Consider the following 13,841-nt stretch of genomic DNA (forward strand, 5'->3'; position numbering starts at 1 on the left):
CTTCTACCCCTCCTTCCTTCCTTCTACCCCTCCTTCCTTCCTTCTACCCCTCCCTCCTTCCTTCCTTCTACCCCTCCCTCCTTCCTTCCTTCTACCCCTCCTTCCTTCCTTCCTTCTACCCCTCCCTCCTTCCTTCCTTCTACCCCTCCCTCCTTCCTTCCTTCTACCCCTCCCTCCTTCCTTCCTTCTACCCCTCCCTCCTTCCTTCCTTCTACCCCTCCCTCCTTCCTTCCTTCTACCCCTCCCTCCTTCCTTCCTTCTACCCCTCCCTCCTTCCTTCCTTCTACCCCTCCCTCCTTCCTTCCTTCTACCCCTCCCTCCTTCCTTCCTTCTACCCCTCCCTCCTTCCTTCCTTCTACCCCTCCTTCCTTCCTTCTACCCCTCCGTCCTTCCTTCTACCCCTCCGTCCTTCCTTCTACCCCCCTCCTTCCTTCTACCCCTCCCTCCTTCCTTCTACCCCTCCCTCCTTCCTTCTACCCCTCCCTCCTTCCTTCTACCCCTCCCTCCTTCCTTCTACCCCTCCCTCCTTCCTTCTACCCCTCCCTCCTTCCTTCTACCCCTCCCTCCTTCCTTCTACCCCTCCCTCCTTCCTTCTACCCCTCCCTTCCTTCCTTCTACCCCTCCTTCCTTCCTTCCTTCTACCCCTCCTTCCTTCCTTCCTTCCTTCTACCCCTCCTTCCTTCCTTCCTTCTACCCCTCCTTCCTTCCTTCCTTCCTTCTACCCCTCCTTCCTTCCTTCCTTCCTTCTACCCCTCCTTCCTTCCTTCCTTCCTTCTACCCCCCTTCCTTCCTTCCTTCCTTCTACCCCTCCTTCCCTCCTTCCTTCCTTCTACCCCTCCCTCCTTCCTTCCTTCTACCCCTCCCTCCTTCCTTCCTTCTACCCCTCCCTCCTTCCTTCCTTCTACCCCTCCCTCCTCCTTCCTTCCCCTACCCCTCCCTCCTTCCTTATACCCCTCCCTCCTTCCTTCCTTCTACCCCTCCCTCCGTCCTTCCTTCTACCCCTCCCTCCGTCCTTCTACCCCTCCCTCCGTCCTTCTACCCCTCCCTCCGTCCTTCTACCCCTCCCTCCGTCCTTCTACCCCTCCCTCCGTCCTTCTACCCCTCCCTCCGTCCTTCTACCCCTCCCTCCGTCCTTATACCCCTCCTTCCTTCCTTCTACCCCTCCCTCCTTCCTACTACCCCTCCCTCCTTCCTTCTACCCCTCCCTCCTTCCTACTACCCCTCCCTCCTTCCTTCTACCCCTCCCTCCTTCCTTCTACCCCTCCCTCCGTTCTTCTACCCCTCCGTCCTTCTTCCCCTCCCTCCTTCCTTCCTTATACCCTTCCTTCCTTCCTTATACCCCTCCTTCCTTCCTTATACCCTTCCTTCCTTCTACCCCTCCTTCCTTCCTTCTACCCCTTCTACCCCTCCCTCCTTCCTTATACCCCTCCCTCCTTCCTTCCTTATACCCCTCCCTCCTTCCTTCCTTATACCCCTCCCTCCTTCCTTCCTTATACCCCTCCCTCCTTCCTTCCTTATACCCCTCCCTCCTTCCTTCTACTTCCTTCCTACCACCCCTCCCTCCCTTCTACCCCTCCCTCCTTCCTTCTACCCCTCCCTCCTTCATTCTACTTCCTTCCTACCACCCTTCCCTCCCTTCTACCCCTCCCTCCTTTCTTCTACCCTTCCTTCCTTCTACCCCTCCTTCCTTCCTTCTACCCCTCCTTCCTTCCTTCTACCCCTCCTTCCTTCCTTCTACCCCTCCTTCCTTCCTTCTACCCCTCCTTCCTTCCTTCTACCCCTCCTTCCTTCCTTCTACCCCTCCTTCCTTCCTTCTACCCCTCCTTCCTTCCTTCTACCCCTCCTTCCTTCCTTCTACCCCTCCTTCCTTCCTTCTACCCCTCCTTCCTTCCTTCTACCCCTCCCTCCTTCCTTATACCCCTCCCTCCTTCCTTATACCCCTCCCTCCTTCCTTATACCCCTCCCTCCTTCCTTCCTTATACCCTTCCTTCCTTCCTTCTACCCCTCCTTCCTTCCTACTACCCCTCCCTCCTTCCTACTACTCCTTCCTTCTACCCCTCCCTCCTTCCTACTACTCCTTCCTTCTACCCCTCCCTCCTTCCTACTACCCCTCCCTCCTTCCTTCTACCCCTCCCTCCTTCCTTCTACCCCTCCCTCCTTCCTTCTACCCCTCCCTCCGTTCTTCTACCCCTCCGTCCTTCTTCCCCTCCCTCCTTCCTTCCTTATACCCTTCCTTCCTTCCTTATACCCCTCCTTCCTTCCTTCTACCCCTTCCTTATACCCCTCCCTCCTTCCTTCCTTATACCCCTCCCTCCTTCCTTCCTTATACCCCTCCTTCCTTCCTTATACCCCTCCCTCCTTCCTTCTACCCCTCCCTCCTTCCTTCTACCCCTCCCTCCTTCATTCTACTTCCTTCCTACCACCCCTCCCTCCCTTCTACCCCTCCCTCCTTCCTTCTACCCCTCCCTCCTTCCTTCTACCCCTCCCTCCTTCATTCTACTTCCTTCCTACCACCCTTCCCTCCCTTCTACCCCTCCCTCCTTTCTTCTACCCTTCCTTCCTTCTACCCCTCCTTCCTTCCTTCTACCCCTCCTTCCTTCCTTCCTTCTACCCCTCCTTCCTTCCTTCCTTCTACCCCTCCTTCCTTCCTTCCTTCTACCCCTCCTTCCTTCTACCCCTCCCTCCTTCCTTCTACCCCTCCCTCCTTCCTTATACCCCTCCCTCCTTCCTTATACCCCTCCCTCCTTCCTTCTACCCCTCCCTCCTTCCTTCTACCCCTCCCTCCTTCCTTCTACCCCTCCCTCCTTCCTTCTACCCCTCCCTCCTTCCTTCTACCCCTCCCTCCTTCCTTCTACCCCTCCCTCCTTCCTTCCTTCTACCCCTCCTTCCTTCCTTCTACCCCTCCCTCCTTCCTTCTACCCCTCCCTCCTTCCTTCTACCCCTCCCTTCTTCCTTCTACCCCTCCCTCCTTCATTCTACTTCCTTCCTACCACCCCTCCTTCCTTCTACCCCTCCCTCCTTCATTCTACTTCCTTCCTACCACCCCTCCCTCCCTTCTACCCCTCCCTCCTTTCTTCTACCCTTCCTTCCTTATACCCCTCCTTCCTTCCTACCACCCCTCCTTCCTTCTACCCCTCCCTCCTTCCTTCTACCCCTCCCTCCCTCCTTCCTTCTACCCCTCCCTCCCTCCTTCCTTCTACCCCTCCCTCCCTCCTTCCTTCTACCCCTCCCTCCTTCCTTCCTTCTACCCCTCCCTCCTTCCTTCCTTCTACCCCTCCCTCCTTCCTTCCTTCTACCCCTCCCTCCTTCCTTCCTTCTACCCCTCCCTCCTTCCTTCCTTCTACCCCTCCCTCCCTCCTTCCTTCCTTTACCCCTCCCTCCTTCCTTCCCTACCCCTCCCTCCTTCCTTATACCCCTCCCTCCTTCCTTCCTTATACCCCTCCCTCCTTCCTTCCTTATACCCCTCCCTCCTTCCTTCCTTATACCCCTCCCTCCTTCCTTCCTTATACCCCTCCCTCCTTCCTTCCTTATACCCCTCCCTCCTTCCTTCCTTATACCCCCCCTTTCCTTCCTTCTACCCCTCCCTCCTTCCTTCTTTATACCCCTCCCTCCCTCCTTTCTTCCTTCCACCCCTCCCCTCCTCTCTCCCAGGCTAAGGATGGTGGTTATGAGAGTGAGAGTTTCTATCCCAACGTAGAACTCAACTTCCTGGAGATCCCCAACATCCACGTGATGAGAGAGTCACTGAGGAAACTGAAGGAAGTGGTCTACCCTAGTATAGATGAGGCTCACTGGCACTCTGCAGTCGACCAGACACACTGGCTAGAGTACATACGGGTAAGGAGGACTCCCTGTTTTGCACACACACTATGATAATGGTGCCGGAGGGAATGGCTGACATTTTACAGGCTCTTAACCAACTGTGCTGTTTTTTTTGTGGGGGGGGGGGGTCACATTGTTTGTAACTCATTTTGTACTTAAAGTTGCTGCTACCGTCTCATGACTGGAAAGAGCTTCTGGACATCAGAACAGCGATTACTCACCTCGAACTAGACAAATATTTTTTTCTTTAATGAGTCCGACGCCAAGGACATACTGCTTTGTCGAGACAAGGCCCAAATCCCCATCATCAGCGTGAAGAAAAGACCGAGAAGAAGGAAGAGGAGGGCGGGGTGCCTTGTAAGAATTTGTGGACGAGTAGGTAAACCACCACTACCCTCCGTATTATTGGCCAACATGAAATCATTGGAAAACAAACTGGGCGATCTACGATTAAGACTATACTACCAACGGGACATTAAAAACTGTAATATCTTATGTTTCACCGAGACTTGGCTGAAAGACGACATGGATAATATAGAGCTGGCTGGCTTCTCCGTGTTTCGGCAGAATAGAGCAGCTACGTCTGGTAAAGCGAGGTGCGGGAGTTTGTGCCTATTTGTCAATAACTGCTGGTGTGCGATGTCTAATATAAAATAAGTCTCGAGGTATTGCTCACCTGCAGTGGTGGAAAAAATACTCAAGGATGATAATTAACAGAAAATGACTCAAGTAAAAGTGAAAGTTGCCCAGTAAAAGTATCTGGTTTTAAATGTTCTTAAGTACAGGGGTGGGAAAAGTACTCAAAACGTCATACTTGAGTAAAAGTACATGCTATACATCAAATTCCTTATATTAGGCAAACCAGACAGCACAATTTTCATATTATATTTAATTACGGGGACACACTCCAACACTCCGACATCCTGTACAAACAAGTATTTGTGTTTCGTGAGTCTGCCAGATGAGGCAGTATGGATGACAGAGCATTATATTGATTAGCATTATATTGATTAGAATTATATTGGTGCCATAATTCTGCTTTAGCATTATATTGATTAGCATTATATTGATGCCATAATTCTGCTTTAGCATTATATTGATTAGTATTATATTGATTAGCATTACAGTGGTGCCATAATTCTGCCCTGCTTTAGCATTATATTGATTAGCATTATATTGATTAGCATTATAGTGGTGCCATAATTCTGTCCTGCTTTAGCATTATATTGATTAGCATTATATTGATTAGCATTATAGTGGTGCCATAATTCTGCTTTAGCATTATATTGATTAGTATTATATTGATTAGCATTATATTGATTAGCATTATATTGATGCCATAATTCTGCATTAGCATTATATTGATTAGCATTATATTGATGCCATAATTCTGCTTTAGCATTATATTGATTAGCATTATATTGATTAGCATTATATTGATTAGCATTATAGTGGTGCCATAATTCTGCTTTAGCATTCTAAATGTAATGAGTACTTTTAGATGTCAGGGAACATGTATGGAGTTAAAAAATACATTATTTTCTTTGGAGTGAAGTGGAGTAAAAGTTGTCAAATATAAAGTAAAAGTACAGACACCCCAAAAAACGACTTAAAAGTACTTTACACCACTGCTTGCCTGAGGTAGAATACACACTATCTACCAAGAGAGTTCTCATCTATATTATTCGTAGCCATCTATTTACCACCACAACCCAATGCTGGCACTAAGACCTCACTCAACAAGCTGTATAGGGCCAGAAGCAAACAAGAAAATGCTCATCCAGAAGCAGCGCTCCTAGTGGCCGGGGACTTCAATGCAGGCAAACTTAAATTTCTACCAGCATGTCAACTCCAGACCACCTTTACTCCACACCGAGACGCATACATTTGGCAATGACCACAATTCTATCCTCCTGATTCCTGCTTACGCGCAAAAGCTAAAGTGGTGACTCAATATTGAAGTGGTCAGATGATGTGAATTCTACACTACAGGACTGTTTTGCTAGCACAGACTGGAATATGTTCGGGGATTCATCCAATGGCATTGAGGAGTACACCACTCAGTCACCGGCTTCATCAATATATTTTGGGGGCTCCAGAGTGGCACATCGGTCTAAGGCACTGCATCTCAGTGCTTAGAGGTGTCACTACAGACCCTGGTTTGTTTGCAGGCTGTATCACAACCGGCCGTGATTGGGAGTCCCATAGGGAGGCTCACAATTGGCCCAGCTTCATTAGGGTTTGGCCGGGTTAGGCCTTCATTGTAAATAAGAATTTGTCCTTAACTGACTTGCCTAGTTAAATAAAAGTGCATCGACGACGTCATCCCCACAGTGACCGTACATACCCCAACCAGAAGCCATGGATTAAAGGCAACATCCGCACTGAGCGAAAGGCTAGAGCTTATAAGAAATCCCGCTATGCCTTCAGACGAACCATCAAACAGGCCAAGTGTCAATACATACTGAGATTAAATCCTACTATGCTGCCTCTGACGCTTGTTGGATATGTCAGGGCTTGAAAACTATTACGGACTACAAAGGGAAACCCAGCCGTGAGCCATCATAGTCCCTGTGCCCACATTCTTAAAATAAAGTGGTGATCCTAACTGACCTAAAACAGGGCATTTTTACTAGGATCAAATGGCAGGAATTGTGAAACTGAGTTTAAATGTATTTGACTAAGGTGTATGTAAACTAGGCAGTGGCAGAGGAAGGCCCAAAAAATTGTCAGACTCCAAACACCCAAGTCAGACTGTTCTCTCTGCTACAGCACAGCAAGCGGTACCGAAGCGCCAAGTCTAGGACCAAAAGGCTTCTTAACAGCTTCCCATAAGACTGCTGAACAATGAATAAAATGGCCACCCAGACTATTTACATTTTAACCCCCCCCCTCCCCAATTTACACTACTTGCTGTTTATTATCTATGCATACCACCGGTACCCCTTGTATATAGCCTCGTTATTGTTATGTAATTTTCTTGTTACTTTTAGATTTTACTATGTTTTGTTTTACTTTTAGTTTATTTCGTAAATATTTTCTTCTCTATTTCTTGAACTGCGTTGTTGGTTAAGGGCTCGTCAGTAAGCATCTCACGGATAGGTCAACACCTGTTGTGTTCTGCGCATGTTACAAATAAGATTTGATTTGACACACACACACACAGGGGGTGGTTCATAGATCAGGCTTACTGTCACTAAATGTCCCCCTAGCTGCTCCTGGCGGGCGCCATGCGTATAGCTGACAAGCTGGAGTCTGGTAAGACCTCTGTGGTGGTCCACTGTAGTGATGGGTGGGACCGGACGGCCCAGCTCACCTCTCTGGCCATGCTGATGCTGGACAGCCATTACCGCACCCTGAGAGGATTCCAGGTGGGTAGGAGGGATGGATGAAGGGAGGGGGGAGGGGAGAAGGGGTAAAGGCTGTCTGTGGACAATTGTCACCGTGGCAGCTTGGAACATTCTATAGCCGTCTGACATCAAAATTGTCCTTGTCATTTTGAAAAGTATAAACACAAAAACGACATCAACAGCCTGGTGATCCAAAGGCCATATCTGCTGTATTTTAACACAAATAAACCATTTTCAAATGATTTTAGTTTATCAATCTAGCACCCAAAGTCAACTGTCTAAACAATGTGTTGGTTAGTGTCTAGTTTGTCAGCTTGCTAATACTGCTCAGAGCCTAGCTGACCACATCTTAACTTCAGCTACTTTTGATTCATTATTAAAAGAAGAAAGATCTCAAGATCACTATAACTTGTGCAGTGCCTTGTTGGTGAGGGAGGTTTCTGTAAAGTATAAGAGCTGTGTCTCCTCAGGTGCTATTGGAGAAGGAGTGGATCAGCTTCGGACACAAGTTTGCTGCGGTGAGGACTGTGTGTTTTTATATGGTTTCCTGCGGGTTTTTATACAGGTGTGTGAGGGGCTCTTTGTGTAATAACCTGTGTTTTTCAGCGTGTGGGTCATGGGGATGAGAACCATGCCAACTCGGAGAGATCGCCTCTCTTTATCCAGTTTATAGACTGTGTCTGGCAGATGAACAGACAGGTGAGTGCCGACTGACACACACACAGCATGTACACACATCTGATAAGTTTTCCCTGCTACACACAAACAAATTATACTTTTTTCTTTCTGTCTATTTGTTCCTAGTTTCCTGCTGCGTTTGAGTTTAATGAGTTGTTCCTGATAACCATTCTGGACCACCTCTATAGTTGTCTATTTGGTACATTCCTCTACGACAGCGAACAGGAAAGAGTAGCCAAGGTACGGACCATTTCTTTGCTGACGGGGGTGGGAGGTTGGGTCACCTAGTCACAATGAATTAAGTTCTCATCTGGTCTCTTACTGTAAAGCTATGTGTGGAATGTTGATTAACTCATGCCTGTCTCTCTTTCTCTCCTCCTCAACAGGAAGTCCAGACAAAGACAGTCTCCCTGTGGTCCTATATCAACAGTCAACCAGAGGACTTCACCAACCCGTTCTATGTGGACTATGAGCACCAGGTCTTGTACCCTCTAGCTAGCGTCAGACACCTGGAGCTGTGGACTGGCTACTACGTACGATGGAACCCCCGTATGAGGCCGCAGGTAGGGGTTGTGAAGGAAGACAGACCTGACTGTGTGTTGCTTTACGGCTTGTTCTGCACGTGTGCGTCTATCTGCATGTGTATCCGTACATGTTTCTAACTCTGCATCTCTCTCATCAGATGCCGGTGCACCAGAACCTGAAGGAGCTGTTGTTCCTGAGAGCAGAGTTACAGAGGAAGGTAGACGAGTTGGAGAGGGAAGCATCTTCATCACGCGGCTCTCTCTCGTCTTCGTCAGAACACACATCATCACCCTCACACAGCGGGGGCACGCCCCTACACACCATTGTTTAATACAGGACACACATACCATTGTCTAACACACACACACACACACCTGAATGCAGTCGCCAACACAGAACTGAACACACACACCTGAATGCAGTCTCCAACACAGAACTGAACACACACACACACCTGAATGCAGTCTCCAACACAGAACTGAACACACACACACACACACCTGAATGCAGTCTCCAACACAGAACTGAACACACACACCTGAATGCAGTCTCCAACACAGAACTGAACACACACACACACCTGAATGCAGTCCCCAACACAGAACTGAACACACACACACACCTGAATGCAGTCTCCAACACAGAACTGAACACACACACACACCTGAATGCAGTCTCCAACACAGAACTGAACACACACACACACACCTGAATGCAGTCTCCAACACAGAACTGAACACACACACCTGAATGCAGTCCCCAACACAGAACTGAACACACACACCTGAATGCAGTCTCCAACACAGAACTGAACACACACACACACCTGAATGCAGTCTCCAACACAGAACTGAACACACACCTGAATGCAGTCCCCAACACAGAACTGAACACACACACGTAACCACTTGTTTGTTAGTCTTCGTATTCCTGAATCACTTTTTCACTTCGTGTTTTTATCATAAAGAACTAGAAAGAGTTTAACTTGAGAAACGAGGTACACGTTTTTAACAAAGTTTATTCTTTTTTTTTTGTATTTAAAATAAGGGAAAAGAAATGATCAAAAGCTGTGCACTACGTAGGGTGGCATTTGGGACATAACCTAAATAAGAGCTCTGTATGTACTACTTAACCAGCTGTGCCATAACTGGTACCTCGTAATATGTGTCCCCTATTCCTGTCCTTCCCTTGTAATGTACCCTGTCATGTGTTCCTATCAACATGTTCCATTCAAAGTCTGTGCACTCTTAAAAAACGTCCTCTTTGCCTTTCTATTCAATGGGTATTTGTTGCTTATCCACACTGTTATTGGTCATAGGCTGTGTTTACACAGGCAGCACAAATCTGATCTTTTGCTCAGTTGACAAATCTGATCTGATGAATCAGTGGAATAGATTTAGACTGCCTGTGTAAATGCAACCATGTTTGTTTGATTTGATGCCAAATCCTTTTGTTTTGTGTTTGAACCTTTTACCCAGTGTTGCTTTTGTATTAGATTGTGCATTTCTACTGGTGTTTTTTTTTTTTACCAGGGGTGGAACTTTCACTTGGGATAGACATTTTTGCCCCCCTCCCCAGGTTTATCATTTGAATGTGATACAAAAAGAGAAAAAAGAGAGAAAACCAGCTTTAAGACCATGCGGACGCCTCTGAGCGGTCGGGTAGGCTGTTTGGAGTGTTGATCCGACTGGTACTGGAGATATACATTTTGCTATCCAGTCAAAAGTTTGGACACACCTACTCATTCAAAGGTTTGTCTTTACTTGTACTATTTTATACATTGTAGAATAATAGTGAAGACAAACTATGAATTAACACATGGAATCATGTAGTAACCAAAAAAGTGATAAAATCTAAATATATTTGAGATTCTTCAAAGTAGCAACCCTTCGCCAAGAGTGTGCAAATCTGTCAAGGCATTCTCTCAGCCAGCTTCATTAGTTAGTCACCTAGAATGCATTTCAATTAACAGGTGTGCCCTGTAAAAAGTTAATTTCTGGACTTTTTTTCCCCTTATGCGTTTGAGACTGTTGTTGTGACAAGGTAGGGGTGATATACAGAAGATAGCACTATTTGGTGAAATGACAATCCATCATTACTTTGAAAGTTTCTTCAAGTGCAGTCGCAAAAACCATCAGCGCTATTGATGAAACTGGCTCTTATGAGGACCGCCACAAGAAAGGAAGGCCCAGAGTTACCTCTGCTGCAGAGGATAAGTTCATTAGAGTTACCAGCCTCAGAAATTGCAGCCCAAATAAATGCTTCAGAGTTTAAGTAACAGACACATCTCAACATCAACTTCAAAGGTGATGTGAATCAGGCCTTCATGGTCGAATTGCTGCAAAGTAACCACTACTAAAGGACACCAATAAGAAGAAGTGACTTGCTTGGGCCAAGAAACATGAGCAATGGACATTAGACCAGTGGAAATCTGTCCTTTGGTCTTGATGAGTCCAAATTTGAGATTTTGGTTCCAACCGCCTTGTCTTTGTGAGATGCAGATGACCTCTGCATGTGTGGTTCCCATCGTAAAGCATTGAGGAGGAGGTGTGATGGTGCTTTGCTGATGAAACTGATTTATTTAGAATTCAAGGCACACTTAACCAGCATGGCTACCACAGCATTCTGCAGCAATACGCCATCCCATCTGGTTTGTGCTTAGTGGGACTATCATACGTTTTTCAAGACAATGACCCAACACACCTCCAGGCTGTGTAAGGTCTATTTGACCAAGGAGAGTGCTAGAGTGTTGCATCAGATGACCTGTCCTCCTCAACCTAATTGAGATCGTTTGGGATGAGTTGGACAGCAGAGTGAAGGAAAAGCAGCCAACAAGCGCTCAGCATATGTGGGAACTCCTTCAAGACTGTTGGAAAAGCGTTACAGGTGAAGCTGGTTGAGAGAATGCCAAGAGTGTACAAAGCTGTCAAAGACAAAAGGTGGCTACTTTGAAGAATTTAAAATATATTTTGATAACACCTTTTTGGTTACTACATGATTCCATATGTGTTTATTCATAGTTTTGATGTCTTCACTATTCTTCGGTAGAAAATAGTTCAAATAAAGAAAAACCCTTGAATGAGTTGGTGTCCAAACTTTTGACTGGTACTGTAAATACCCCCCTCCCCCCACACACTTCTAAAACCGAAGTTGCTCCCTTGGTTTTTACTCTAAGGCCTAACAAGATGGTAATGGTAGTCACTGGTAATGTTCAACTCATAGGGCCCTCTTGTGGCCTTTAAGCCAAATAACAATACTGACCATTCTTTTCTCAACTATGAAGAAATAAAAAAATATGCTCATTATTTGAGTTGCAATTGAATCAAATACCCATATGTAGACATTAGGTACGTTTTTGCATTGGTTGACCCTATACCCATGCCATTACCCAACTTGAATAGTCCGTAAAATCAACCTACATTTTTTACCTGACCTTTGACACTATGCATGTGTTCTGCTGTATTAGTGGTTATAACAATAACTGTTTCCCATGACATGTTTAATGTTCTCAACACTGTGCTGCACCTTCATTAAACAATTCTGTGGTAAATGTGTTCATCTCAAACATGTTTAAGCCTTTACCATGTGTATTTTACATGCCTGCCTGTCAACTTAACCGTTAGCATTATGCCTTGGTGCTTCTGTGGGTGACCAAAACGAAGCTAATATGCTTTTCGCGGCTCATCACAAATAAAAACGTCTTACATTGCACTGATACGAGAAAAGAAACAGTCTTTGGCTTTCTTTTCAAATTTTATTGGGTTTCATTGATTGATCGTATGAATGTCGTCGTTCCACAATGTATTTGCCAGTGAGCGAGACAGCAGTGAAATATAGATGTATAGAACTGCAGCAGTATAGGAATAATCTGTCATTACATGTCTGTTTAGTATTATAAGAAGTGGTCCAAGTTACCAGTGGCCCTTTGTTAACTGTGTGTTTGTGTGCATAAGTATGTGTATATGCATACATGTCAAATTGTGTGGGTCAATTGACAGGCACTAGTGAATCAGGCGTGGATTCCATGCATGCAGAAGGCCATTCTGTTTACATATCTGAATACATAATGTACATTGTCATGTCATAAGAGCCCTGTGTTCTAACTGGTCAGTGGGGTTGGAGTGACGCTAGTGTAAGGACTGGATGACATCACACTAGAACGGGATTAAGAAGGATGGGACATTGATGTCATAACGTATCTTAGGGGAAGTATATCTGCACAGAAAAACAAATATAGGTGTCTGAAATAACAGCATATTCCCTAGATACTAGTGCACTACTTCAGAACAGAGCCAGCAGTGACTGGAACTTATTGGCTCATATGAATAGTTCCTTCCTGGTTTCTCTTGACATAACAGTCCAATACTTAATGTTCTTATCCTAGACTTTACTGGCAGTGTATAAATACCCTCACATTCACCAACCACTACGTCTGGTCCAACTTCACTCCAGTCCCAAATCTGTTTGTGCTCTTGTTACTTGACAACTCCATTGCTGTCATTTTCAAGCCGTAAGGAGTTGGCAAGAGAGCAGAAATAGACTGGCACCCAGGCCATCCCAATGATAACCCAATGAGGACAACTTCCAAAGACTACAGCTAAATATCCAAAAACATGCTTTTCATTTCTGTACACTTCTGTTATAGCCCGTTACCGTCATGTGTGTAGTAGAGGAGCACCCGAGATTTAAGGGGATCCAACTGCTGATATGTCTGTTACCGTAAACCATATAAACAAAAGGGCAACCTCAAAGCCTTGACTGCGAACTATTGGGCAGCAACTCCTAGTTCACTGACTACTGTATGAACTAGTTGTTTTTTTACATCTTCGAAACACCTCTAATTTTCAAAATCAGGCAAATTATCCATACTGCAACCAAGAGGCACCTTAATACCATTCCGAACCACAGTGCTAGAAGATGGTACTCACCACACAGGCAAATCTCACTCACACAACTCTGTGCTCTTCAAATTGTCTAATTTCTACCAAGCTTTGTCTCTAAGGATAGGGGGTGGGGGATTCTTAGTTCTAACGGTCTGAAACCGTGTTTAAAAAAAGTTAATATTTGTAAGGAATTTCTATGTCATTTTTATTTTTAGATTTTTATGTGATGTTACTAGCGTACAGGAAGACACTTGTAAGCATTCAATTGGTCCGTATTCAAAGGTCTTCACTTATGTGTTTTCATTATTTTTGATTGTGCCCAAAACTACCACATGTGCAATCTTATTTTAAAAAGATTGAAGGGGTGTCTTCCTCTACTCTGTTTAGTGCCAGTCAATGAGTGAAACATTCAACCCAAAGCACAACACCAACGTCCAATATTGTCCAATCTTAAAATCAGCAATTCAACATTTCTTTGGTGGGTTTTAAGAACATTTGCTACGAGCGATCGCTATCGCAACGGATTTAGAGAAAGAGTACATTCCTTTAACATTCATTGTTTCTTTTGTGTGAGCACAGCTCT

The 13,841-nt window shown here is 45.8% G+C and overlaps 1 protein-coding gene across 2 annotated transcripts in view; it reads left to right on the top strand.

The window, feature by feature from the left end:
* LOC124008344 (myotubularin-related protein 1-like) overlaps positions 1 to 8,817 on the top strand; it is a 79,277-nt gene extending 70,460 nt beyond the window's left edge. For both annotated transcript variants that reach the window (XM_046319532.1, XM_046319533.1), the window contains 7 exons: positions 3,652 to 3,837; positions 7,035 to 7,193; positions 7,643 to 7,690; positions 7,779 to 7,871; positions 7,977 to 8,090; positions 8,237 to 8,413; positions 8,533 to 8,817. In XM_046319532.1, the coding sequence (XP_046175488.1) occupies positions 3,652 to 3,837; positions 7,035 to 7,193; positions 7,643 to 7,690; positions 7,779 to 7,871; positions 7,977 to 8,090; positions 8,237 to 8,413; positions 8,533 to 8,706 (951 nt within the window). In that variant the 3' untranslated portion in view covers positions 8,707 to 8,817. The remainder of the gene's footprint in view (positions 1 to 3,651; positions 3,838 to 7,034; positions 7,194 to 7,642; positions 7,691 to 7,778; positions 7,872 to 7,976; positions 8,091 to 8,236; positions 8,414 to 8,532) is intronic.
* The last annotated feature ends 5,024 nt before the right edge of the window (positions 8,818 to 13,841 follow it).

Source organism: Oncorhynchus gorbuscha, linkage group LG21 (genome assembly GCF_021184085.1).
Source record: "Oncorhynchus gorbuscha isolate QuinsamMale2020 ecotype Even-year linkage group LG21, OgorEven_v1.0, whole genome shotgun sequence".
Taxonomy (NCBI): Eukaryota; Metazoa; Chordata; class Actinopteri; order Salmoniformes; family Salmonidae; genus Oncorhynchus; species Oncorhynchus gorbuscha.